This window comes from Arvicanthis niloticus, chromosome 17 (genome assembly GCF_011762505.2).
Source record: "Arvicanthis niloticus isolate mArvNil1 chromosome 17, mArvNil1.pat.X, whole genome shotgun sequence".
Lineage (NCBI taxonomy): Eukaryota > Metazoa > Chordata > Mammalia > Rodentia > Muridae > Arvicanthis > Arvicanthis niloticus.
Genome location: NC_047674.1, coordinates 45,408,884 through 45,436,267, shown reverse-complemented (window position 1 = coordinate 45,436,267; position 27,384 = coordinate 45,408,884). Strand labels below are relative to the sequence as shown.

General features: G+C 39.2%; 1 protein-coding gene across 7 annotated transcripts in view; it reads right to left on the bottom strand.

Annotated features, from left to right (window-relative positions):
* The window catches only part of Pkhd1 (PKHD1 ciliary IPT domain containing fibrocystin/polyductin), a 440,341-nt gene that overhangs the window by 279,394 nt on the left and 133,563 nt on the right, over positions 1–27,384 (bottom strand). For all 7 annotated transcript variants that reach the window (XR_013104680.1, XM_076915223.1, XM_076915219.1 and 4 more), the window contains 2 exons: positions 21,436–21,592; positions 275–487 (listed from right to left, as the gene is read on the bottom strand). Coding sequence is in view for 6 of the 7 variants with exons in the window: in XM_076915223.1 (XP_076771338.1) it covers positions 275–487; positions 21,436–21,592 (370 nt within the window). In the remaining variant the exon portion in view is untranslated. The remainder of the gene's footprint in view (positions 1–274; positions 488–21,435; positions 21,593–27,384) is intronic.

The following is a 27,384-nucleotide window of genomic DNA, read 5'->3' as shown; positions in this document are numbered from 1 at the left end:
AATCCAACACAAAGACATACATGCAGGCAAAACACATGTGCATAAAATAGAAATAAATAAATCATGTTTTTTAAAAAAACAAAAGGTAATAATAATTGGATGTGTTATATTTTATAAAATATGTTGTAGAATGATTGATCCACTGCCTCAGAAACATTTTAAACAATTTACCAATGGTTGTGGTCCACATTTGCTAGAAACAGACCCATTTCAGAGTGTGTGTGTGTGTGTGTGTGTGTGTGTGTGTGTGTGTGTGTGTGTGTTGTCTACTTACCATGCAGGGAAAGAGTTCCATTCCTCACAGCCAGGAACTTGACTCCATAGGGAAAGAAGGGAGTGGAATGGGCACTTCCATAGAGTTTGATCCGAGCTTTGCCTTGGAAAGGCTTGTCAGCAGATCCAATACGGAGTTCTCCACCATCAGAAATAAGGATGGAGTGGGCTCTGAGCTCAATGGGTCCTGGCTCCATGAAAATCAGCTTGCCACCTGAAAAAAAAAAAAAGCAAGCTGTCAGTCTCCAGGAGAATGAGGGTCATTCTGTTTTGGCAGATCCAATGTGATGAAATCGCCTTTGTTTATATGCTTCTCTGGAAGTTGGAGTTAATATATATTGAACTCTGTTCTAGAAGCACTAGAAACTAGCTCAGACATCAGGGGATGGGAACATACATGTCTTTAAGGAAGTTTGTAGCTAGCTGGTCGGTGGTGGCGCACGCCTTTAATCCCAGCACTTGGGAGGCAGAGGCAGGTGGATTTCTGAGTTCGAGGCCAGCCTGGTCTACAGAGTGAGTTCCAGGACAGTCAGGGCTATACAGAGAAACCCTGTCTCGAAAAGCCAAAAAAAAAAAAAGAGAAAAAAAAAAAAAAAAAAGGAAGTTTGTAGCTTTGATGATGAGACATTGAGACATTTTATGCAGTAATCCAAATGTCTAGCAACTTAGAGTTAGCTAAGTAAACGATGAGGAAGTCACCAAGTTTACCAGTTGCAATAGGTTAAACTTGGTCATGAAACCAAGCCTACGATGAAGCATATGCACAAGTGATAAGAATAGAAGAAAATGTGCTAAAAACAAAGTATTACCATCCATGGAGGCAGTGGACTAGCATCACAGGGTTTGTGGAATGCTAGCTCCACCCTTGCGTTCGTTCGTCAACAAACCTTAATTTAGGAGCTTTTCCTCACTGGGTGGAGATGACCAGCCTACTAACTAAGAATTCTAGTCATCTCAAACCCTGTCACAGACTGGAGTTTTGAAAGGAATGCAGAGTAAAGGGGAAGAGGAGGAAGGGAAAATCTTTAGATGTCATTCCTTCCAGTGGTAGCATTTTAAAAATCCTGAAGATACGTCAAGCTCCTCAGACACCATCCTCTGCCCCAAAAGCCTTGATTCTGATTTGTTTCTGACTTCCACTGATTAGGAAGCTATCCAAAATCTCCCAAACAATTTTCTCTCCAGAGAAAAAGTAACTAGTTTAACATCAGTCTGTTCAGATATATCACTCTTGGTAACAGATGAAAATAAGTCTAAAGTAAAATTATTGTGAGAATAAGTAATTAGAACTTTTTGAAGGAATCTGTTTTCTTCTTGATACCTAATTGGTATATTTTTGATATAAGGTATCAATTATGTCAGGATCATTAATAATTTCATGATAAGTATAGTATCTCAGATAAACAGCTAACCAGAACAAGCTGTAAAGTCTCTTCCTTTTATGTAAGCCTATTGCAAAAATACTAGACTACGCAGTGCTCTTCCCTACAGTAAAGTGGTCAGAGCTATAACTCTATATTGCTGTTTTTCTTATTCTTGCTTATAACTTTTTTCTGCTTTATAAAATATTTTTATTAATTCTTTGAGAAGTTTCATACATGCATGTAAACTATTTTGACTCCATTTACCCCTGTTTCTCCTTATAGTTCCTCTCAAGATCCACTACACACATACCTACCTTCTCTTCCAAATTTATGTCTTTACTTTTTCATAACTGAGTTAAACTTGTACTGAATATATATATATATATATATATATATATATATTCCTGACTGTGGGGGCAATCACTGGAATGTGGTTGATCTACTGAGGTTATCCCTCTTATAAAAGCTCTCTCTCCCTATTCCAGCAGCCCTCAACTGTCCGTAGTTCCTCCGTTTTGGATGAGCACTTATAGGTAGCTTCCACAGCCATGCTTACTGTCTTGATCTTGTACAGATCTTATGTAAGCATCCACAGCGGCAGTGATTTCGTGGGCGTCATGGTCCTATTTTGGCAAGTCTTCCCCAACCACTAGATGTCCTTTCTTCCAATCTCTGTGATAGTGCCCTGCCTCACTCAGAATATATTTCATAGTCTTCATATCAGGATAAGAAAGACCCCCTCATAGCTTGCTGACTACCTTCAATGCCTCTCCAAAGTCATCTTACAAAATTTAATCTTCCTTTCTTCTGTTATGGCTTGAAAAAGACATGTCAACTCAAGAATGAGCTCATTCCCAATATCCTTGGTTAATGGAATTAAGAAGATAGAGATTTAAGCCAACCATTGTGTTTGGAGGTGGGGACTTTTGGAAGTACTAAGATTAAGTCAGAGACTGGAGAGCCTTGATTGAATCCAGGTTCCTTTATAGGAGGAGGGAGATAGAGCATGCATTCAGAGAGGTACACACATATTCCTACAGTAGAATAATGTACAATCAGAGGAGGAATACTTGCAAAAGCTTTTGCCATGCTATATGGCCAAGTCAGCTGAAATAAATCTATTTTCATTACAAAGTATCCTGCCTCAAGTATTTCATCACACTAACAGAAGTTGACTAATACATGTTTCAAACACATTGGCCTACTTGCTATACTTCATGGTCCTGTTTGGGGTTTAGTTTTGTTGTGGTGGTTGATGATGATGTTTTTGTTTGTTTGTTCATTTCCTTTGGTGCTGTAGATATCAATTCCACGATATTATATCATCTAGGAAAGGACTCATTGCCAGCCCTTGACTGTAAGTTCTCAAATAAACCTTATAACCGTGGTAAATACTGATCCTTTACTTACAATTTTTTCTGGCTTTTATGAAATAGCAGACCTTTTTCCCCACCCCCACTACATGCTTTTTCTTTGTAACATCTGAAACGCATATTATATATTTGTGTACTTATTTTCTGTTCTCTCTGTGTCAGAATGTACTCTTCACGGAGGCAATTACCAATTTTGTTCATTTTCAATATCTGGTGACTAGAACAGCCACTGACAGGTGACTGGCACTTAGTATACAATTGTTGACTGAATAAGTATATAATGTTATAACTTTTAAGAGAATCTGATCCAAATAGAAACATATATTCTTACTTCTATTTTCTCAGAAAAGATATTAATATATTTCTACATGAAAGGTGAGGCATTATTCTAGTAAGTTAAAGCAAAACATACAGAGAAAGCTGTCAGAGTGTCTCAAGGGACAGATACTTCTTTTACAAGGAAAATATTGGTGAGGGACTATACAGAGCAAAGATTCTTCAACTACCTGAACTTTGTCTTGAATTCAGTATATTAATTCAGGACTCTGGGGAGTTGTTCTCCTAGAAACAACTGGAAATATTTAATGATGGATGAAAATAGAGGAGGAAATACCCTAGATGTCTGTAGGTATTTTTGTTCCCCTCCAAATGTTCAGAGATAATGTTCAAGGAATGTTGGTCTGATTGTCAAATTTAGAGACCATTTCTCTGAGCTTCTGTTCTAAAACTTCTCTCCAGCTTTTTGGACTCTCATCACCATACTTTCAGTCTTCAGTCCTAAATCCCAAGCCGCATACCATCAGTAACAGTTATAGAATTTTAGCTAAAACCTCTTGCACTTTTTTATTTAGATATAATTTAGACACACTCCATCTAGGTAGTCAAATCACTTCTTTAAAGTATTCAAGGGAGTTTCTCCAATCAATTATAAGATTCACTAAGATAATTAAGACTCATGCTCATGGGCTCTTACTTGAGTGCCTCATGAACATCCATATATCTGTTATTTTCATACTTTCCACTTTCATTTCCCAACTACTGCTAATGTCCATTCACTTTGAACAATGGTCTCAACACTATCAGGCCATTGACTTCCAATAGCTCACTGTTAGTAGTCTTGACTTTCATTTTGAACTATGTCCTGTGGAAACCATACTGCAAGGCAGAAAACCTGTCTATGAAGCAAGAGATTTCCCTTTGGGACTCTCTAGCCCTGATGACAGAGAACAGTAGCACTCTGCTTACCAGACTTCTAAAGGACCCACTAGCAATCTTGACATTAATTTTTCCATCAACTGTCATTGCACCTAGAAATGCAATAATGAGCCTGAACTGAACTCCACTGTGAACAAAAAAGAGGGAATGGAGCCTGTGTTCACATAATGATATCAACAAAAATATTTTCACTCACATCACTCATTTCTTTGTTAATTATATGCAAATGATGAACCACAAATTTGCATGGCAGGACTTCCCATTTTAAACACTCGGTGATTCAGAATTAGCCTTGATGAGCAAATACTGAGGTCATGCTCCAGCCCTAACTGTTATGTGCATCTAATTGATCTTCGGTAGAACCTGCAGCTTCATTTCTCAGGGACAGTTCCATTTTCTCAGTTACAAAATAGAGGGGGAAACCACGCATCTGCTAAAATCCTTCTAAGTGTAGAACAACTGTCATTTCTACCTATAAAGATGATACAGCATCCCTTGGGTTTTTTGTATTCACACTAAAAATATTCAATAAGATGAATAAAGAGTCTCAGCAAGTAAAGCTTATTAGAGTAGATCAAAATTTATTAAAACAAAAATATGCTCACATGACACGAGTGGATTGATTATATAAGACATGAGACTTGTCTGAATATCAGGCTCCTTTTGTTGATTTTTTTTTTTTTTTTTTTGGTTGCGGTTTGCTGGTGTGTGTCTCTTTCTTTGTCATCTTGCCATGCCATTCATATTTTCCCCTTATGATCAGTGACTTTAAAATGGGTTATTTCCAAAGTATATCCCTTCTAAGTTTATGTTCTCCCCTATAACCAAATTGAACTGGGATTGCTTCCAAATCTGTAACCCAGTTACAATTGAGATCTCATGACCCGGTCTTGTGACTATGTGATGATTTCAATATCTTTTTGCCACAGACTAAGATAAAACAACAGAGCTTTTCCTCCAATCCTCCTCCCTTCACTGCTCCTGTCTAAAACCTATCTAATAAGAATGTAGTCAGATTTGAAGACAGGAAGGAGCCAGTAGGAGAGTGGAAAGAATATCCAGAGAAGGGTTAATGAGGCATAGCTATGACACAAGTACAGCGTAAGTCCCCATGAAAATGTCTCAAGGAAACCCATTGATTTATGTAATGATGAACATATAACAATGTTTAAAAATAATTTTTAAGTAGAATGCATTTGGATGTTCATCTGATATTAAAAATGACATGAAGCCTATGTTGTTCTGAGATCAACTGTGCTGTAGTACTTTTGGAATCAGTCTTTAGATAAGACTGCAGAGATCATTTCAGGCTTTGATCACACTTTGGGTTAAGTGTTATTGTTTTCTCCTGTTTATGTACTGTAACACAACATACATACTCAAAAAGCAAAGGATTAAAAGGGGGAGCAAATATTTATTGAATACTTACCATGGGCCAAACTCATTAGACATCTTATTTAAAATAACCTTCAAAAATTACCTTGTGAAATAAATACCCCTTTCTGTGTTTCACATAGTAAAAAAAAAAAAATGGGCTAAGAGAAGATCATATTTATTTTAACTAACAAAATTGAAAACTCAGCATTAGAACCCAGGGCCATTTGACAAAAAGTCCAATGTTTTACCTATTTCCATAAACATTTCCTGGCAACCTCTTCATTAAGTGAGCTGGTTTTCATAGCTGCATTTAAGGGAAAACATGTTAACCTAAGTAAGTTTGCCTATGGCTTCTTTCTAGGGGATTTATCTTCATTTTCCTTCCAAAAAAAAGGATATATAACAGATCAAAAGGTTCAGTGGCTAAATGTATAAACCTGGGTTCTGTCCCTTGTACCCTTAAGCAAAATTGAAAACACATTGAAATAAATTGGTAGAAATTATTGAAACACCATTTACCTAGAGGACCTAGTAAGGATGCTAATGCAGGGAGAAGAGTTTGGTCCAAAGAGAACAAGCACTTTGAGTTGAGAGCGCTGCTAAAACAGGATGAAATCATGACTATGAACATCAGAAACCTGGCTAAAAAGCATCCCCTTGCTTCGTCTGTAGTGAAGTACAGAAAGGTACAGAATGGGGAAAGTTTGCTGAGGAACTCAGTTCTTTGCATATAAAATAATCCTGTGGTACCCGATGCAGAGCCTTGCTGTGGAAGGAACTGAAAGTGGTGTCTCTCTGGGTCTGTGTAAAGACCTTATTTTCCATCCTCACAACGTCAGCTTGGAATCAGTCTAGAGGGAGCTGTTCCCTAGTATGGTGCCTTGAACATGGGAGAGCAGTAGGAGGATGTTATTTAATCCCTGTAGACTCTGACCCCACTTGTTAAAGCTACAGTAAAGAGCAGGGCTGAAATCAGCCTTTGCCTGTGACTCTAAAATTGCTTGTTATGACTTGCATGAAAGCTGACGGCATCTTCACAAGTGGCCTTGGGTAATTTTATAAAAATCAATCAACCATCATTACAGTTGCTTCCCCCTGTAAAATACATAAACGAACACATCTTTTACATGCAATTACTCATTCCCACCAAACATCTCTTATTTCTCTGGGAAGGAAGTAAAAGAGACTTTTAGCAGCTAGCTAAGGTTTGAAGGGGGGAAAAAAAGAAACACGAAAACAAACTTTTGGCTAGCTATAAAATTAATCATCATCTATAACGACCACAAAATAATTTGTTATGTTTTATAAAGAAAACAGATACAGTTTTAAAGACAACTTCCTTGCAAGAAAAGAAAAATTGTTTTGTCTTTTCTATATACCCATAATCTCTGAAGGAGCTGGCTTTCCTTGTCTTTAATTCTTTCATTCTTGTATCTTGTAATTTCCACTCTCAGCTAGGCCTTTGCCCCACTTCTATACCACAACTGTTTCTGTCAAGGCCACACATTATATTCATATTGGCCTCAATCTTCGATGTACCTTCACCTTTTCCAGGAACTCCTTCACTCCACCTGCCTTGGTATGACCTTGGTTTTTTTTTCCTTCCTTCCCTCCTTCCCTCCTTCCCTCCTTCCCTCCTTCCTTCCTTCTTTTCTTCTTCTTCTTCTTCTTCTTCTTCTTCTTCTTCTTCTTCTTCTTCTTCTTCTTCTTCTTCTTCTTCTTCCTCTCTCTCTCTCTCTCTCTCTCTCTCTCTCTCTCTCTCTTTTTCTCTCTCTCTCTCTCTTTCTTTTAGAGTTCTTTATTTTATATATACAGTATTCTACATGCATGTATGCCTGCAGGCCAGAAGAGGGCACCAGATCTCATTACAGATGGTTGTGAGCCATGATGTGATTGCTGGGAATTGAACTCAAGACCTCTGGAAGAACAGCCAGTGCTCTCAATCTCTGAACCATCTCTTTAATCCAGTACAGAATGTTTTAAGAGCTATGAAAGGGGTAACGAAGTGTCAAATGCTCTGTGCCATTTTTAGGAGGATCAGGAGAGTAAAGATTTGGAGTGATAGCATCTTTGGTGAGGACGTGAGTATTAGGGAGACAGGAAATGAACAATGAACTCAAGATTCAGTCTGCAAAGAGAGGCACAATGAAACTGAGACCAATGTAAGACTCAAAAAAGGATCCAAGGTCCCCAATTAATTGATAATTTCATATCTCCAAACTAGATAGATGATCTGTCTACTCAAACCTTGAACTACTTGGATTGGAGGAAGCAAGTTATCCAATTTATTTGCTCGCAGTGACTAACCTTCATTCGTATTTTTTTCTATTAATTTAGCAGCATATATATCACAACTTTCTAACTGTTAACTAGTCAGATAAGTAGTCAGAGGGTCCTGCAGATTAGCGCCTCTGGAGCATGACAGGGGACTGTACATTCAGGATGCACAGATCGATCGTACTCTGCCTTGATAAGGGAGTATTAGCTGTGATGTGGGCATCGGTGGGGTGTGAAGCTCCTCTCTGCTGCACTGTGCTGTTTGGAGGATGGGAGCCATGAGGAGGTGAAGAAAAGCAGAGGAGAGTAGCATTTAGGGAAGGCAGCCACAGCCTGAAGCCTGCATTGTGATGGGATGCACACCACACTATTTCCTTTGTTGGCAAGATCCAGATTAGACTTGCGCTTGATCCACTGGAGCAGAGCCTGGGAAGCCTTCGAGGTGGGCTTGTCCCCGGCCAGAGAGGCGGAAAATCAATTTGGCTGGCAAACGAGAGCCCCCAAGAGCTCAGTCCACGCTCCATAATCCTATCCACTAGCAGCTCAGGAAATAGAAGCCTGAGTCCTCACATATTCATGGAGGATGTGAGGCATAAATCAGACTTTAAGGATCAGGGGCAAAGGGAATGGACTCTCTGGCTGGCTACTAATTAATCAAGCACAGAACACCTAAACTTAGCATCCTGGGATGAAGCCACTTACACAGCAGCAAGCAAGCAGGGGCTACTGCTGCTCTTCCCCATCTCTTTTTCCTTTCAATTAAAACAGATATCGGCTGAAAATTTCCCCTTTAGCTGATGCTGTTTACACATCCCACCCACCTACCCCCGCTGCAGCCCCATTCTCCCTTTAATTAAAAAACATGCTTATTGCAATACTTGCCAGAATCGCTTTAATGGTGTTTTAATTGTAATGCCTCTGCCTGATTAAAAAAAGAAAATATGAACTGAACGTGTTGGCAAAAAAAAATGTTCTTGAGATGCAGGAAGAGAATTATATATGTCCTAGGAATGGATACCACATACCAATTCTTTAATTAGTCTTGTGTTGCAGTGACATGGACTACACAGAGGAGGGAAAACATAATCTGAAATAAAGTCATTTGCTCTCAGCCACAAACAATAGCAGATGAAAAAAAAATAGTCTTTATCAGCTTAGATTCCCCTGGTAGGATAAAGAACTGCAGCCAAGCTAAAACACTAAGCTCAGGGGAAGCCCATTCAGTGTGCCCACCGATCTTTGTACGAGTCAAATGGCCACTGGGAAAGGAGCAGAGGCACTGTGTTAGTAACCTTCTCATGCTGACAATTTGGTGGGGTTCACTTTATTGTTCTAGGCTCATTCAAAAACCTGATCGTGCATCAGAGTCGCCTGAATGAATATCTTAAAACATAGACGGGGGGTGGGGGGGTGGGGATGGGAGTTCACTCTATACCTAGATGCTGTGGGCACCAGATACTGAGAACTGTAGGTGTCTCTTATGATTACGGGTAAGTTATGTGGTAGCTTCGAGTGTGCAGAATCCTTTTATGCTTGCTCTCATCTAAAGAGGGCTAAGAAATAAATACAAATGTGGAATTATGGACTAATTCCCTTTCTCATCCAGTAACTATTCAATGTGATTCCTCAGTCTTTCTCCAAGGTGTTTATATCAAATGTAGAAACATACAGCGTCTACATCCAGGGCCTACAGTGCAGTTGAACTGCTGCGGGCAAATGAAAACATCCTAGGATAGTAAACTGGCCTGTTTTACAGACAGCTGAGAAGGGAGGTTACGATTCACTTAGAGTTTTACTTGTTCTATGTGATATAAAATACATCAAGATAACCTTCTTTCTGAATCAATTCTATACTAATTATAAGGATCACCATATTTGTGGAACTACACATAAATCTTTAAAGGAACTGAAATGCAGACAGGAATAAAAGCTTGTCATCTGTGATGCTGTCATTAATTACTTCCTAACTAAATCCTTTATGTTTAGAGCTACAGAAAACCATCATGTGCTTCGTTCACACTACTTCTTATATCTGAGTGCTCAAAGCTCTTGACTACTCCATGGTTTCCTAATGTCACCAAAGTCCTCACAAAGGAAACATCTACAAAAGGAAACAAAGACAGAAACAAAACCTTGTCATCCCCTCCCCCACAAGCTGACAGAAGCCTTTCTACCTACCAGTGTATTGCATTTTTTCTTTTCCTTATCAATATTCCTTAAGAAGCCACCCAATTCACATTTCAAGTGGCCACATCTCTCAGAGCCAGATGGTCTTTCAATGGTTTCCAAATATAATTCCTTGGTTTGGCTTGATTTCTCTATTAGAAATCAAGGATCAGTTATGTTGTATAGTAATTCTGAAACTATGAGAACTTCATCTATTTTACTGACTGAGGCATCACAACAGTCCCAATTATTTACAAATATGACATTAGATTTTTTTTATCCTTTGACCATTGTGGAAAATTATAAAGATCTAGGCTATAAGCTATGGCCCTGTAAATATTACAAAAAAAAAAAAAAAAAACCAGAATAAAATGTTTGCTCTCATAGTTTCATCTGCCCAAGAATCCTGGTTACATAAGGAGCCCAAACTTCCAGCTCCCTTCCTCTCTGGGATGAATAGGATCTAGGGATCATTAATCAACAAATGAGATAGAAAGGTAAGGAGAGGCCACGTCCTGAAGGACCCTGCAAGCCATATTCAGTTTGGATTTGAACTGAAGGGCTAATGGAAAGCCAATGAAGGGTTTTAAGTAAGGGAGTTTGAGACATTTATCTTTCATTACTGAAAACGCTGTGCTAGGAATGGACTGGCCCTTTTCAGTAGCATTTTTCATATTATAATATCCAAGTTGTCAAGACATAAACTGTAAATTGTTAAGCATCTATCTATCTGTCTGTCTGCCCATCTATTGAAAGCATGTCCTTTCTCACAGCAACGGATTATCTTTCATTTATGGCTAATCAAGTGTGTCTGGAAGTAAATAATATAAGCCATTGCCTGGTTGGAAAAAATAACAGGCTTCAGAGGGAAGTGTCCCTCACATTAAAAAGCCTTTGTCTCTGATCTCCTGATACATAAATAGCAAATGAAATTGGTCACTGTCTGGATGAATCCAGTAACATGTGAGAGTACCAGGAAGGATGTGTATAGAAAATTCACGACTACCATTAATGTCTCTTTTCAAGTAAGAAACTCAATTCTTAGTTTATTCATTCAACAATTATTTGGGCATCTAATTCTTTCCCAGAAGTCCACAGGTGCTTTCAGTCAGAATGTACAACCACAGTTCTGGCTCTTACTATCCATGACCTAGATCTTTATAATCTTCCACAATGGTCAAAGAACAACAACAACAACAACAAAAAAAAAAAAAAAAAAAAAAAAAAAAACCATCTTTTGTCCTATTTGTAAATAATTGAGACTTGAAGCATGCTTCAGTGGGTAAAATAATTACCATACAAGCATGAGAACTTGAGGTCAAATTCCCAGAACCCACACAAAGCCAGACATGGCAGTACATATGTGCAACCCAGTGTCCTTATGGTGAGATAAGAAACAGAGACAAGAGAATTCTAGAACCTTGTGGACGAGGTACTTGTCCCATGCATACCCTTGCACACAGGTAAAGAAAGTCAAGGGCTGGAGATCCCACAGTTGGTAAAATGCTTGCCTTACAGGTACGAGTATCTGAATTCATTCTCAAGAAACCACATAAAACTACAATAAAACTGAACACAGTGATAAACTTATAAACCCAGCCTACAGAGACAGGGAGAAGCAGATACAGGCAAATCTCTAAGAACTGGTGAGCTCTGACCTAGTAAGAGACCCTGTTTCAAAGAAAAACAAAATAAGAGTATGCAAAGCCTAAGGAATAACACTCAAAATTGTCCTATACCCTTTACACACACACACACTACACACACACTCTGACACACATGCACTGACACAAAACAGAAATCAAGTTCTAATAAGATGACAAATTCTGTCAGTGGTCCACCTAGCCTTACATAAAGTGTCTTCACATGATGAAAGTTATATTGACCTGTTTCCAGGAAAAGGCTGACAACCCAAAGACATCTAAGGCAAAGGAAGTTACAGGTAATTTTCAAAATTACTTGTTAATACTTTCTGGTGCAGACTAAATCAAGCTTCTTCTTGGGACTTTCTAGAACCCTGCTTGCAAATGTAGGCAGTACAAATGCCTTTTCCTTCACTGTTCTCATCCACAGGACTATACATATTATAATCTGCTTTTCTTTCTTCCAGTGGAAGAGAGCTGCCATTATTCAGACATTCAAACCCACTGAACAATCCGTGACTGCCTCAATTTCATCCAGGATCCAGCTTGCTGACCAAACTCTATGAGTCAATTCATCCCCTCATCCTCTGAAGCAAGGGTAGCCATACTGTGACCAAGAAAGGAAATAATTGAGTTTTCTTTCACAGGCAATTTATAGGTAAATCATTTTGAGTTTACCAATTTGGAACATATTAGGCCAGCTTCTGAACATCTAACATTGACCAAGACATCCTGTTCCAGAAAGAAACATTAATACAGAATATTTCAATATGAGCAAAACCCCATGCTGTCATCAAACCCGTTTCCCTTCAACTCAAGCTGCTGTCTACAAGTACAGCAGGCACCTATAAACCTGAGAACCAGAAAGATGAGTGGTGTATCGGGGAAGTCCTGTGTGTAGCATTTCCAGGCCACTCTCTTGTAACGTGGACCTGAAGCACCAACGGAATCTGAGGTTAGGTCAGTGTCAATAAGGAGCAAGGAAGAATACAGTTCCCTGGAGTGAAGCTCCAGTCTAGACGGTAAATTTAATTGGGCCAAGGATAGGAAAGCAGACTACAGGGGAAGTGTGTGAGGCCATGACTGAGACAATCAGATACTGAGAACTCTGGCCTGAGCAATGGACTCATCCCCTGATGGACTCACATTACTGGGAGCTGATGAGACATAGAATGTAGAACCTTGTAGGAGGCCTTAGGTCTCTAGGGGAATATATTGGAGGCTATCACATTTCTTTTCCTCTTCTCCTTCCTCTGCTGCTGCTCGCCACCATACCTCTCTTAGCACAACAGACAAACACTTCAAACTGTGAGACAAAATTATTCCTCCACTTATGTTGTGCTTTCAGGTACTACGAGGAGCTGACTGACTTATCTGGGACAGAACTCATCTGGATCCAGCACTTGACAACGTACTCTAAAATCCCCAAAGATGACGAAATTTGACAGTGGACTAGACAGTGGATCGAGAAATGGCCCAACATACATCAACTTGCAGCTGCTGTGGCTGTTGGCACAAGATCTGTATAAAAGAACCAGTCAAGAGTCCAGCATGGGAGGGGGAAGAGCACTCAAGTCCCCACCCCAGCAAAGCAGCTATCAAACTCTGTTGGCTGCTAGGGGAAACAAAGTCATTCTTTTTTGTTTTGTTTTGGTTTTTGTTTTGTTTTGTTTGTTTTGTTTTATTCAACCACGCTCCACTGGCTCCAGACCATATGGGTGACACTAATTGCACTCAGGGCATTATTTTTAGAAAGGGGAAGAAGTAGGGAGAGGGGCTGGAGTAGAAGTTGGATCTGGAAGGAATTGTAGGGAATAATGGTTACTGAATACAATTAAATGCACTATGTGCATGTGTGAAAATCCTCAAATAATTCATAAATATTATATTTTTAAAATAAATGAACCTTCATCTTCAGAAGCTAGCAGTAATCATTTTGATAATATACAAATTCAGAATATAATAGTTCCGAAAGATCCTTAAAGCTGTGAACTGAAAAAAACTTTAGAGGGAATGAGACCCAATCCATAGTTACACTAGAGAAGCCATAGGACTCATGGAGTCTGAGTAACAAGGAGAAAGGAGGCAGCCAGATGACAATTCTACTGTCTCCACCTCCTCTTCTTTCTTCTCTTGCAAAGCAAAGAAAAACACTTCACTGTACATCCTGAAGATAACAGGGGCAAAAGCAATCCAAGGTCTTTATTATCTAACTAATTCTTTCAGTAATCCAGTTTGCTTTATATATAGAAGCAGCTGCTATCTGTAAATAACATTTGAACTTGGGTCCAATTCTCAGCCATCTCCTCTGTTATCTCTGTAAGTCCAAAAGAAACAACTAAAGTTAATTGAGTTCTTATTCTGGACCAGGCCCTGTCAAAAACTAATGGCTTTAAAAATATTTCCTAAATATTAACCTAAATTTAACCTAAAACATCCCTCATGATCTGGGGAGTGCATAGTAACACCACCTCACAATGGTCACAAGTGCTTGCCCTTGCTATTGCTGTGACTTCTGAAGTCACTATAATCTGGTACTCCCCCAGAAGGGAGAATCCTAAGGCTTATAACATTTCTTAGTTTAACCAAGGTCACAGAGATGGTGGATGGTGAGGCCTGGATCTAACTCAGTTCCTTCTGGCTTGAAAGCCTGCCAAGCATTTAACTGTCCTGGTATACACCAGTAGACCAAGAAATAGAAAAATCACATTAAGAACAAGAAGTGTATTACTAAGCAGCAAAAGAAATAAGAAGCAAATGGAAATCTGGCCAGAGCATTTTAAAGAAACGGCACTGTGAGAAATATGAAACTATAAGATGTCATCATTTATAATGTATGGATTTACAGTATAAACTAGGATGCTTTCATTACCTATTTACATGTGTGCTTCCACATACATAGACATATTTATATACATATACTTATTGGATAATCAAACAATGTATCTGCCAACTCATATCTACCACAGTTGTACGTATGCATGTATGAGGGAAAGACACAGAGATATCTAAAATATAAAGGCTCTACATCATAAGGATAGTCTAACCTCCCCTAATTAACTCTTAGTTAATTATTATCTCTCAACCACTTAGCATCAAGCTGCTTGACCACCAGATGAGAAAGAGATTCATTGCCTCATTCAGGAAATATAAATGTTTCCTCAACTGCAGAAAATCTTTGCCTGAGATGCACAATGCTCTGAAAAAAGGGTAACTTTTCTTCCTTGTTTTTATTGCTCCTCATAATTACTTGGAATAAAAATGATAAGTTTTAATTCAGAAATGCCTATAGCTATTGAGCATCTTAACATAAAAGAACAAAAAGTATAATTAATGAAATGAAGGCAATATGCCCACTTCCACCCCAACTCATTAGTAATAACTGATTAATTCTCTTTTGTGTTTAACAGTATCCCTAATTACTAAAAAAGAAAAGGTTGGGGGTTGGGCATATGCTCAGTCAGTGGAGGACTTGCCTGGCATGTGTAAAGCTCAGCAGTCCAGCCCCAGCACTTCCCTGGGACGGAGGCCTATAAACCCAGCAATAGGAACTAGATGCTGAAGGTTCAGAAGTTCAAAGCCCTCTTCCGCTATAGGGATTTAGCATCCAGTTTTGCCTAAGGACTCTGCCTCAAAATACAAAAATGGAACAGGGGGAGTTGGGTAATAAGCGCAAATTTTGTATCTTTTTCTAATTAGAATAAAATAATCTGAAGAGGGACAGCAAAATAGGTCAGCAGGTATGAGGTTCTGCACTCCAAAACAAAATAAAATAAAAGTACATAGATCTGGATTTATTTATCATGATCATAAAAATCTGACTTATCTCAATACAATTTAAGAATAATTAACAGCAGAGGAATAGGGAGATAACTCAGTTCTCAGCACCCACAAAGAAAGCTTAGCATTATAGGGTAGCTCTGTCATCCCACCATTGAGAACCTAGAGATAGAAGAAGCCAGGAAGTCACTGGCCAGCCAGTTTAGCCAAATCAATGAGATCCGGGTTCTATTACAGACTCTCCCAAAAATGACACAGAGAATGACTGAGGAACAAAACTGGCAGGAATACTCTGCCCCACCCCAACACCACACAAGAATTTACACATATGTATACTATAATATTTCAGATTTGGTTCCCTAAAGTCTTTTGAAGGAACTGTTCCAGCCTTGACATTTTTCCTCGTTTATCTCAGCCTGTAGCTAGAATGAGAAAATTAAAAGAAAATTTTACCTGGCTCTTTTCAGATTTGATTCCTGGTTATGAACAATAAAGACCATAAGAGACATCCAGAGACTGAGTTGCTCCTGGTGAGTGTGACAATGCTTTGTTTGATCTCTTACTAAGTAGCTCTTTATTATCCTTCAAGTGCTTCAATACATACTATGGATCAAAATTGAGTTATAGAATATGAATTATGTATTGAGGGCTGGAGATCTTCAACAGATAACACATTCCTCTACATATTTTGAAAGCAGAAAGAGAACAATAAAAGGATGTTATGCTGCTGTGAACCCATAATTATATATGTGTACACATGTGTGAATATGTTTGTATATACTATGTGTATATGAACATCTATTTTACATGTGTGTACTTACATACATGCATGTTATGTGTGGACATGTATAGGTATGGCTGAAACAATTGAGGAAAGTGAAAATAAATTAACTGGGAAAGACTGCAAGTCAAGAAAGCAGGAAGTATTTTAATATACGCAATAGACTTCACCTAGAACTTGAACTAATACCATTAGCTTGCCCATTCATAAAACAACCACCCAGAAGCTTTTGAGGCCCCATCGTTTGCCCCACACTGTCCTAAATCTTGACTAGAAAACATCAAATAGATAATAGATTTCTTTAATTTTATTATTCTATGAGAAGGAATATACTTTGTACCAACAAGTAAATGTAAAACCTGGCATGTGATAAGAAATCTATGAAGAATAAAAACTGGAACTACATAGAGAATAATCAATTCTCTATGTTGCAATTTCAGAAAAGATGCCCTGCAAGTTTCTTCTAATACACTAATAGTTTCTTGAGGAGCATAAAAACACAATGAGTTAGCGCATAAATCCAGGGAACAAGGAACAATTAGGGCGAAGGGCTAAAGGGAGGTGTATTCACAGTGTGCCTATTTGGAGTGACTATGGATGACAAGATCAAAGAAGAAATCTGAGGTCGAAAAATAGTAAGGGCTTTGGGTTTTACTCTTGGTGAGACATGACGTCATTAGAGGGAGTTGAAGACTGAAGCAACAAAAGGAAATGACATGATTAGAAGGTATGAGCCAACACGGATAGAGTTAACCTTAGCATACAGCACAAAAGGCAAATTGCGATGATTTCAGTACAAGAAATCTTACCTTCCATCCAAATAGCTTATTTCAAAAGTGGGCTTATTCCTGCATAGAGTAGGCAGGGGCTTATGAGCCCCCACCCCAAGCTCAGGAGATATAGAGAGCTTCTGGCTGCTGGCTGCTGGAAGAGGGACTGTCAGTTTTCTTCAGGATTATAGCCCCAGATAGGTCAACCATGCCCCAATGGATGGTCCCACACCCATGTCCACAGTGGTAGCCTACCTAGATTCAGAAGCTTATTAAAACAGGATGTTGGGAGGAGCTATGGTTTGGGTAGTGGATCTGGAAGAAGTCAGAGCAAAGAATAGGGGAGGAGTGTGATCACAATCGTATGTATATATAAAATTCTCAAAGAATAAATAAAGTATCATGATTTTTTAAAGTGTCCTAGCACAACTGTCATCTGACAGGCTTTACCCAGCAACTGATGAAAACAGATGAAAAGACCCACAGCCAAACACTAGGCAGAGCTTGCAGAATCCTGCAGAAGGGGAGGAAAAATTAAACGACCCAGAGAGGTCAAGGTCACTACAAGAAAACCTAGAGAATTAACTAACCTGGGCCTATAGGGGTACACAGAGACTGAACTGCCAACCAGAGGGTACACATGGAACATATCTAGGCCTCGGCACACATGTAACAGTTGTACAGCCTGGTCTGTATGTGGGACTTCTAAACCAGGAGCAGAGGCTATCTCTGACTACATTTGGATGCTTTTCCCCTAACTGGGCTGCCTTATGTAGAAGATGTGCCTACTCTTACTGAAACTTGATATGCCAAGGCTGGTTGATATCCTTGAACATGACTGGCCTTCCCTATTCTGAACAGAAAGGGAGGAGACGTGGGTGAGGGAGGATGAGAGGAAGGGACTAAGAGGAGAGGAGGGAGGGGAAGCTGTGATCAGGATATAAAGCCAATAAATTAATAATAATAATAATAATAATAATAATAATAATAATAATAATAATGATAAATGGCCAGCAGAATACTACTACAGCAACTCCAGAGTCCTCAAAGTCCCGAGTTCCTCTCATGTTCTTTCTTCCCGTCCTTACTAAATCACCTAATGATCTAACACAGTGGCTGATTCAGCTGTCTCATTTACATAACAGGAAGTGAGAAAGGCATGAGGTACAAGCTGGCTTCCTACTTCATCAGCTCTATCTTAAGAAACATCCCATATACCTTTCCTCTTAGATCCTCCTGGCCGGATGTTAGCACAAGCCTAATTGTTGCCACTACAGGAGCCAGGACACAGAGCATTTTAGCTGTCTTGTTATTACAAGTGGAATTGAGATTCTGCTAATACATAATACAACAGACCAGGCACACTAGGAAAAACTTAGAGGCAATTTATAGTAAGTCCTGCCAAGAATTACAGTGATCAGGACTACCATAGCACCAATGTAAGAGCGGATGTGTGAGAAACCGGGTGAGGCTTGAAACAGCAGGAATCACGGGTGGATAGGTTATAGTATGTGAAACAAAGAATAACTTCTGTCATTGGGCTGGCCAGTAGAATCCTGAAATCTTAGCAAGTGAGGTGGGGAAGTTTCTCTAACTCTGATTTTCCATGTGACCAAAAGACAAGTTTGAAATAAATTGCATGCTCCCTTTCGTGCATGTGTGACTTGGCTGTCATTCTCAGAAATGTTCCATACATTCGCTGAGATAGGGTGTTCATGCTCACCAATTCCGGTAAACTGGCTGACCAGAGAGCTCCGGGTATCTGTCTGTGTATGTGTCCCTGGCACTGGGGTTACAAGTGCATGTCACCACACCTGGCACTTTCCTGTGAGTTCTGAAGAGGGAACTTGGATTCTTGTGTCTGCCTAGGAAGCATTTTTTACTAACTTGAGCTATTTATCCCACCTCAAAAATGGCATGCTCTGAATCTTCACAATTCAACTCTAATCACACATCCTGCCTGACCTAATTACCCACTCTACACTAGACATCGCTGCCCCATCTAACAACGGCCTTAGAAGTAGAAACTTTAGCCTGTCATGTTTATTCCCCTAGCCATGTTCCCTCTGGTAATATTGCTTGTTACTGGCATTAAGTATTAATAATTTTCTTCACTTTTTCTTGTATCACAGAGAATTCTCAGGCCACTTAATAAGCATTCACAAATTATCTGCTGAACAAAATTTGATCTGTGTCTTTTCATTGTTCTCATTATTTCTAGATGCACAACTCGTGTCTCTATGATAAAAATCTGTTTCCCCGGAGATAACTCTCCTCCTGCCAAGAACTCATGTACACCGTGTATGCAAAAGCAAATATCCACCCCTTACTCGTCCATACCATTCAGCCTTTCTCTGCCCCAGAATGAGAGTCTGTCCTTCCAAATACAGCTCACTGACTCTATACAAGACTGCAGTGTTGTCTAAACTAAGAAGAACATGGGACATCATGAGCAGGGGTAAAGAGTGAGTGTTATCTGCATCTGTGAGTCTGTAAAGAGAAGCTGTACACTTGGTGCACAAGATCCTTCCTTCCTCCTAACTGTTTGATGCTCATCTGATATCTCCTCTTTCACATCCTGTTCTTTCAACACTATTTTTTATTAAACATTATGAGGAAATAAGCATATATCTGAAGACTAGACTTAGAAATCAAGGGCTTTGAGTCAGAAAGCTTCGCCCAAATGGTGGTATCAACAAAAGGCCAAGGTCCTTGGGTAGCCTGCAGGGTATCCCATCCTCTGCCAAAATTTGGGTTCTGAGAGGATGGTACCAGTGCAAAGCTTAGCAAGCAAGCGTTAAGATATAGTTCCAATACTCTAATTTTACTTTATCATTGCTAGTCTTCAGAATGTTCATAGCAGCTGATAGATTGACAGTCCCTATAGCCAGTAAAACACATACATACACACATACATAGTGCCATAGTCACTAAGCCACAAACATATACATACTTCTCATAGCCACTAAGACACATACATATATAAACACATACATACATATGTACATACTACTCCCCGTAGCCATGAAGAGACACACATACATACATGTATACATATATACTGTTCTCCATAGCCACTAAGCCACATACATACAAACATACATACATACCACTCCCCTTAGCCACAAAGACACATATACACATGCATTTATTTGTACATATATATATATATGTACACTCATAGCCACTAAGCTTCATATATACATGCATACTCCCCATAGTCACTAAGCCACACACATGCATACATGCATACATATATACATACTCCCCATAGCCTCTGAACTGCATATATGCATGCATGCATACTACATTCATACATATACATACATACATACATACATACATACATACATACACACACATAGAAAAAGCACAAAGACAAGGCAAAAGCCCAGTGTGGTGACAGTTTCCCTCTTAAAGGGTACTAATTAACTGACTTGACAAAGAACTTTTCACTCTTGGGACCAAAGGAAAAGTAAAAGCAGCTTCCAGAATATAGAATATCATAATAACTGATCAGAACAACAACAAAAAACCTTAATTCAGTCTGTTAGAAATAGATATCAAAAGTACTTTAGACAATCTTCTTCCAAATGTTTGGCTGTGTGTATATGCTCTTACTCTAACAAGAGTATATACGTGCACTAGTGTTAAACACTAGTATTTATAGTAAATACTGGTATTTTAGCCTCAAGTGTCACAGGCATCCAAAATTAATCATTTCTCCCATACAATTTTCATTTGACAATGAGAAAAGGCCCTTCCGTAACCGTGTCTTGTTATCATCCCCTGAAGTAGGCAGTGTGTTCCATTATCAGTTAACAGACACGGAAATAAACATACAAAGAGTAAAATGACTGACTTAGCCACATGCTAGATGAGTCAAACTTTGAATTCTCAGGCTTCTCCAACTTCCTCCACCCTAGAGCTATGTGGACAGTTTTGCAGTAAGGAAGCCTATTTATATGACTTTCCATGGGACCAAGAAGTCAAAACCACAACAGGGTAAAAGCAGGAAGACATTGCTTTCTTGGCAGAGGATTTCAAAGGCAGCGGCATTAACCAATTTCAAGGCGTTTGCTATATTGTGGGGGCTGCCCTGGATAAGCGTGACTACAAAGGGTTTGGGCAAAGTAGCAGCTGCTCCTGGAAAACACTGTTAACTTGTTTTTGAGAAGAATTAAAATAATTAAGCTCTGAGTTTTTAAAAAGCCAAAAAGAATGGCCTTTTACTTTGAACCTCTCTGACAATTTTTTCCTTTTAGTTAAAAAAAAAAAGTCTCAATTTGGTTTCAAAATAAATTGTCAATCAAATGTTGAAACTTCTCCAGGACCCTCCCCCTCCCCTCTTTCCCATGCCTTGTGAGTGACAGGATCATAGAGGGCGCTGTTACTTGCTGTTCAAATGCCACAGACCTTTAATATGCAGGGAGTTCAGGAAGCTTGTGTTGGTATCAAGCAGTAGCAGGTGACTGGTCTCCACTGTGACATTGTCGCCATCGTGTGGCACTCTTTGAGGAAGCCAACTGTGAGGCCTGGACCACCTTCGACAGAACTGGAAGGAAAAGTTGCCCTGGAAAAAAAGGAAAGATTTGGCTTGTTGCTTAAACTGGAGAGCACGGATGACAACAGAAAATGTTAAACGCTTCAGTAAAAGTCAGTCACCCTGTTTTCCTTGATCCAAATAGAAGAAAAAAACGTGGAAGAGGGTAAGCTATGACTCTCTGCTTGGCTTCTAGAATTTTTCCTTTTCCCCTCAGCTCAGGCTCTCTCAAACTTAACAGGCAGAGTTGGTCCATGTCTTATTTTTACACACAGGTGTTGAATCTTGCACAAACAAAAACAAATCATAAATATCCTAGACTAGAGAGGGTTAAAATGTTTGCCTTGGTGGGTAGCAATCCTGCTTTATCATTTTTTTTCACTGACTTTGCCACCAAGTGTCCCTGTCTTATAGGAACATTTCTCTTCCTGGGACCTCAGATCTACCCTGCATGGCTCCTTTTTGATATTACTGTGTCTTCTCCTCTCTGCTCAGTCCTCTGTGTTGAACAAAGCAGACGTCTGCCCATTGAGAGGCAGACTGAATTTAGACAAGTGAATGCAAATAGCCCTGTGGTTAAAGTGAAGGTCAGAGGGCAGGGCTGAGGAGAAACATCCTCTCATCAGCTCTTTTTCAGTTATCCTCTCAGAACATTCAGTTTTCTTGTTTATCGGGGGTCACTCTAAAGTCACATGCAAAAGAAAGAAAGGAAGGAAAGAAGGAAAAAAGGATGGAGAGAGGAAGGAGGAGGAACAAAGGAAGGAAGGAAGGAAGAAAAGAAAGAAGAGAGAAAAAAGAAAGGAAGGAAGGAAGGAAGGAAGGAAGGAAGGAAGGAAGGAAGGAAGAAAGAAGAAAGGCATAGAAGTAACAACAAAATTCAGCACATGCTAGAGGCTTAGCATGTGTCTTTTGTAGTTCTAGAGCTACCAGGATGATAAATACCCAAAACATAGAACAAAAAAAGATGATTTCTTCAAGGTAAAGCATTGGCAGGTGCATGCCTCTGTACAGTTACCATCATACCAGACTCCAATCAAATGGAAACCCTGGGCTCTGTGCATGTAAGCACCTAATACATCCTTTCATGAAGGGTTAGATAGAGGCAGATGAAAGGTAACCATTAAGAAGAGAATGCATGTTTGTAAAGCTAGTAATTCTATCCATGTATAATTGTGCCCTAGGGTAGTTCTGAAAGATAATATAGAAAATGGTGTCCTAGAAGAGGTAGTATATTCACTAAAAGAGGGTGCTGACCTCCTTGGTCAGCAGTTCCAAGATGTAGACCTAACCTAATCACCATGGGTCTTTAAGGTTGGATAAAGCATGGATTTAGCTACCTATATCTATGAAGGAGAAAGAAACGTCTCAGGTTTTGCACCATTTAAGAAATGTAGATACACAAGGCATATCAATAAAAGGGGAGATTATATATGGAGGGTGCATGAGCATCACTGGCAGCCACAAGAGCTGCATCACCATGGTGACAGTCCATGGTCTGGAAGAATGAGAGCTCAGTCAGCCTCTCCAGCTGATCTCACCACAAAACTAGTTCTAGTGAAGTAAAACCAAAATAAAAGCAACTTCTTATAAAGATATACAGTATAATCTTATGGTACTTGGGTCTGAAACCAGACCCTTCTATATGCTGGGCAAGTGCTCCATCACTGGCCTGTATCTTCAGTCCTGTCTTTATGTTCTATTTTGAACCATGGTCTTACCAAGTTACCTAGACTAACTTGGAACTTAATGGAACTCTGACCCCTGTCTCCTAAATGAGGCTAGGCATCCAAGCCTGCACCACTGGGCCTGTATTCCTTTATTTCACTCATGCTAATTTAGAAAAAGGAAAGGAAGGCAAGCAGGAGGAGAGTAGGGAGGTGAATATGATGGTGAGAGGCTATAAAGACTGACATGACTATATCGTAGCAACAAAACAGGGTGAACCAGGTTATTTGCACTCCTCAGAGTCCTCACTAAAAGAACTGGAAAGACTTGGGTTTCTGGGCCAGACACAGAACAATTATGGCCAACACCCTCCCTTTTCCTGTACAGATAATGTTTCAGTGTTTCTCAGATCAGCACTTACTAAAATACAGACACCTCCAACCCCTCAGTGTCACCATAGAGCTGGAGAATCAGCACTGTGGAGATCTCATATGAAAGTCTAGCTTCAGAGTCTGAGGGGCTACTCAAGGCAAGGAGCAGAAGGGAGAGACAGAAAGATTAAAAGGGGAAACCAAGGAATCTCCTCCTAAACAACACTCAAGCTCAGGATCTAGGATCAGGGTCACTGGACAGAAGCAAGTTAGGCAGGGTGGTGTGGAGTGAACTTGAAGGCATATGAAGACTTCATCGGCACAATCTTATATATTGAATAGTCTGGTGGGCAGATCTCTACCCAGCCACAGAACTACAAAAGGCATGAAGGCTCATGACACTCAGTAAAAAAAAAAAAAAAAAAATCTGGATCAACCAGACATTAATTAGGTACTTAAGGGCATCAAAGGAAAACAATTCCATGGTGCCTTTCATTGATTTGAGAACATTTTAAAATTGCTACAATTAGCTCTGCTATCTGTTATCCAGTTTGGAGTGAGCCTGGCTGGCCCGGCAGCCTTTTTGAAACTGTTCCAGTCAGTCCCAGGCCAGGGCATAAGAAGATCAAGTGTTGTTATCTCCGTCGTGAGGCTGAACAAATAGAGAATCAAATAGAGGCATTCAATCATGTGAAGCAAATTCCCACCTGAGGTCTTTTACTCCTGTATCCTCTCCTGAGATGCTCTTCCTAAAATATTGCATGGCTCACCCCATTATGACATCCACATCTTTGCTCAAGTATGATCTTCTTCCCTACAACTATATGGTTAAAAATTTAACTTTAGTCTATCCTTCTCCTTATCATTCTGACAAAACATCATAGAACTCCTTCAACATTTATTTATCACTTCTTGAACTTACGCTTCATTCTGTTAAAAAAAAAAAAGAAAGAAACTGCCTCAATAAAAATCACTGACATAACTCATTAAATTACTATTCCATCTACTATTTCAATAATGGACATTACATACACATTCACACAGACATAAATACACATGAACACATACTGTATATACTGTACCCTCCATAGTATACACATACAGAGCACACAAACACACATATACTACAGACACACACACACACACACACACATCTTTCTAATACAATGTATGAACAAATGGGTGCTCAGTCCTAAACTATCAAAAACACTGCATTTCTCAACCCACATATTTGGTCAAAAATGCTGCATTCTCTTAACACACTGAGTCTGATCTCTGCCCTTTCACATTTCCATTCCTGTTGTCTAGCTCTATGCTAAGAAAGAGGGAGAAGAGGAGGGGGGAGACAGAGACAGAGACAGACAAAAAGAGAGACAGAGAAAGAGCTAGAGATAGAAGCAAACAGACACATACAGAGAGTGAGGGAGACTGAGAGAGAAATATTTGGAGCCACCATTCTCCCTATGATATCCTGCTCCAGTTTTCCTTCTTCCCATTAGGTTCTCCTATTCAGTGTGGTGTATAAATTAACATCAGTGTTAATTCTTCAAAGCCTCACGTGGCTTGGGGCACAAATTTCCCCTTGGCATAGTAAAGGCATAGAGAGTTATGCACATTTGTATTGACAATTCGTGCTTTCATATAAAACAAGAAAGAAGTAATTAAAGGTCAAAAAATATGAATGTAGCCTTAATTCTTTAACAAGTGCATGGAGAAGAAGAACAATATATACCCATGATTAGAAAACTTCAGAGTAATCTATGCGGTCAAGCCTGTTGCCATAGAATTGTAGTTCTACAATTGACAGTTTGACAGTTGACATTGTTGTTCGAATCATTCCTCATACAAGACTCTCAGGGTAATGGCCATTGGACAAATGGAGATGGCTCACCTTTCAATGTATTCACCTTTTAACCCACTACTCCTTAGGACAATTAAAAAGAAAAACAATTCTGAAAGCATTTGTCAATACACATGAAACTCTTCTGTTGGTTACAGTAGGACATCTTTGGTTCAGAAGATGCCCACTGGCACATATACAGCTCATAGGTCAACGGAGGCTTCACGTCCACTTAACACAAGCTCATTCCTCCACAGCATCCAAGATGCTCAGACTCCAACTATAGTTTTCTTCTTGGAGATAGATAAATCAGTCATTCTATTCTACAGATGAGGTAAATCATTTCCTTATAAGCATAAAGTAGAGAGAGACTTGAACAGAACAGGATATGCCTTCCAATCTTTATCCAGCCCCATATAGCCAGGCCCGAATAAATAACAACAGAAAACTCCAAATGAATAAATAAAATAAAAGTTAAAAAAAATCGAAAAGTTTTCTGCCTCAGATAGGAAGCTTATGCAATTTGTACTCTTCTCAGTTCACATCAGCACTTCTCTGAACTTGAGAGAATGTGCAATGTCTGCAAATCTTCCCTGTCACCTTAAATGGACTCACTCCACGAGAGCTATCTTGAAAGAAGTCATTGATCAGCAAGATGGAACATCAGGCAGAGGAAGGACCGATTTGAGAGCATGAACTGAGCTAGGGAGGCAGAAAAGGTGGGGCATGGGAATCTCTGTGGTCACAGCTGACCCATGAAGGCAAGGAAGAAAGTTCTTGACACCTCACCAGAAGGCCTTCTTACACAGCATTCAAGTCTTGCAAATGGAAAAGACAAGTTCCCGTGGCCAGTATTTTTCTCTAACCTGCAGATTCCCTTAGTCTCTCCAAAGCCCCTATTACTAAACAGTACATTGTGCATGTATTTGTACCCAAGCCTGGCCCTATCAGACTCTGAAGGAGGTTCATGAAAGCTTTTCAGCATTTTTTTTTATATCCCCACTACCCACAATGCCTGGCGCATCATAAAAAAGGACTGAAGGAAATGAATGGCCAATTCTTCTTTGGGTTTGTAATCACTACACAGCAATTTAAACTCTTTTAATAACCATAATAAGTTGATGAGATGTAAAGCTTAAGTTCTATCTAGGGTTTCTTTGAAAAGACATATTTTAAATTGTTATGAAGCTAAATTCATTTGCCTTTTCACCTGATATATCATTCACCATTCTACACGGAAATCACTCTTTGCTGTTGAAATAAATACCGTTCCATAGATGCTTCATTAGTGGGCTGTACATCTACGTGTTTCCTAATTAAGTTAGGGTTTGTATTATACAATATTTTCCAATTTTTTGTTCTTGCTTTTTCTACCTAACTAAATTCTTATTTTCATGACACTTATTAAAAAAATAGTTACAGTTCTCTTACCATTTGACTATACCAACAATAGCATTATATTACTAAGTAATATTAAAACTCCAAACATTTCTGTGAGTTTATGGGAAGACAATTCTCCAAAAATTGTGAACTTCTTCCTTCCTGTTGTTCAGGTGCTTATGTGATCATGGAGAAAGAAATAAAGGTCAAGAAAACTACAGTGTGACTGGTTCAGTACTTAGACTTACAAACAAGGGTACAAGTGGCTCAGAAGAACAGGTAGAAGAAATCTTATAGGTAAAATTTAGTAAATTAATTGTATCTTCTTTTTAAACCTTGACTAGCAAATGAATTAGCACAATCTAAGATAATTTCAGATGACTGTGAAAAAAATACTCCTTATAGAAAAGCCAATCATCTTAGCATTTCAGGATTACCAGTAGAGCCCCAACCTATAATCTATTAACTCTTTGGAGACAACAAAGCAAATTCAATTTATTTGGCATACTTTATTCTTCCTGGAGTCCTTCTGGTCCTTGATCTCTTTATTTATTTAGTATTTATCA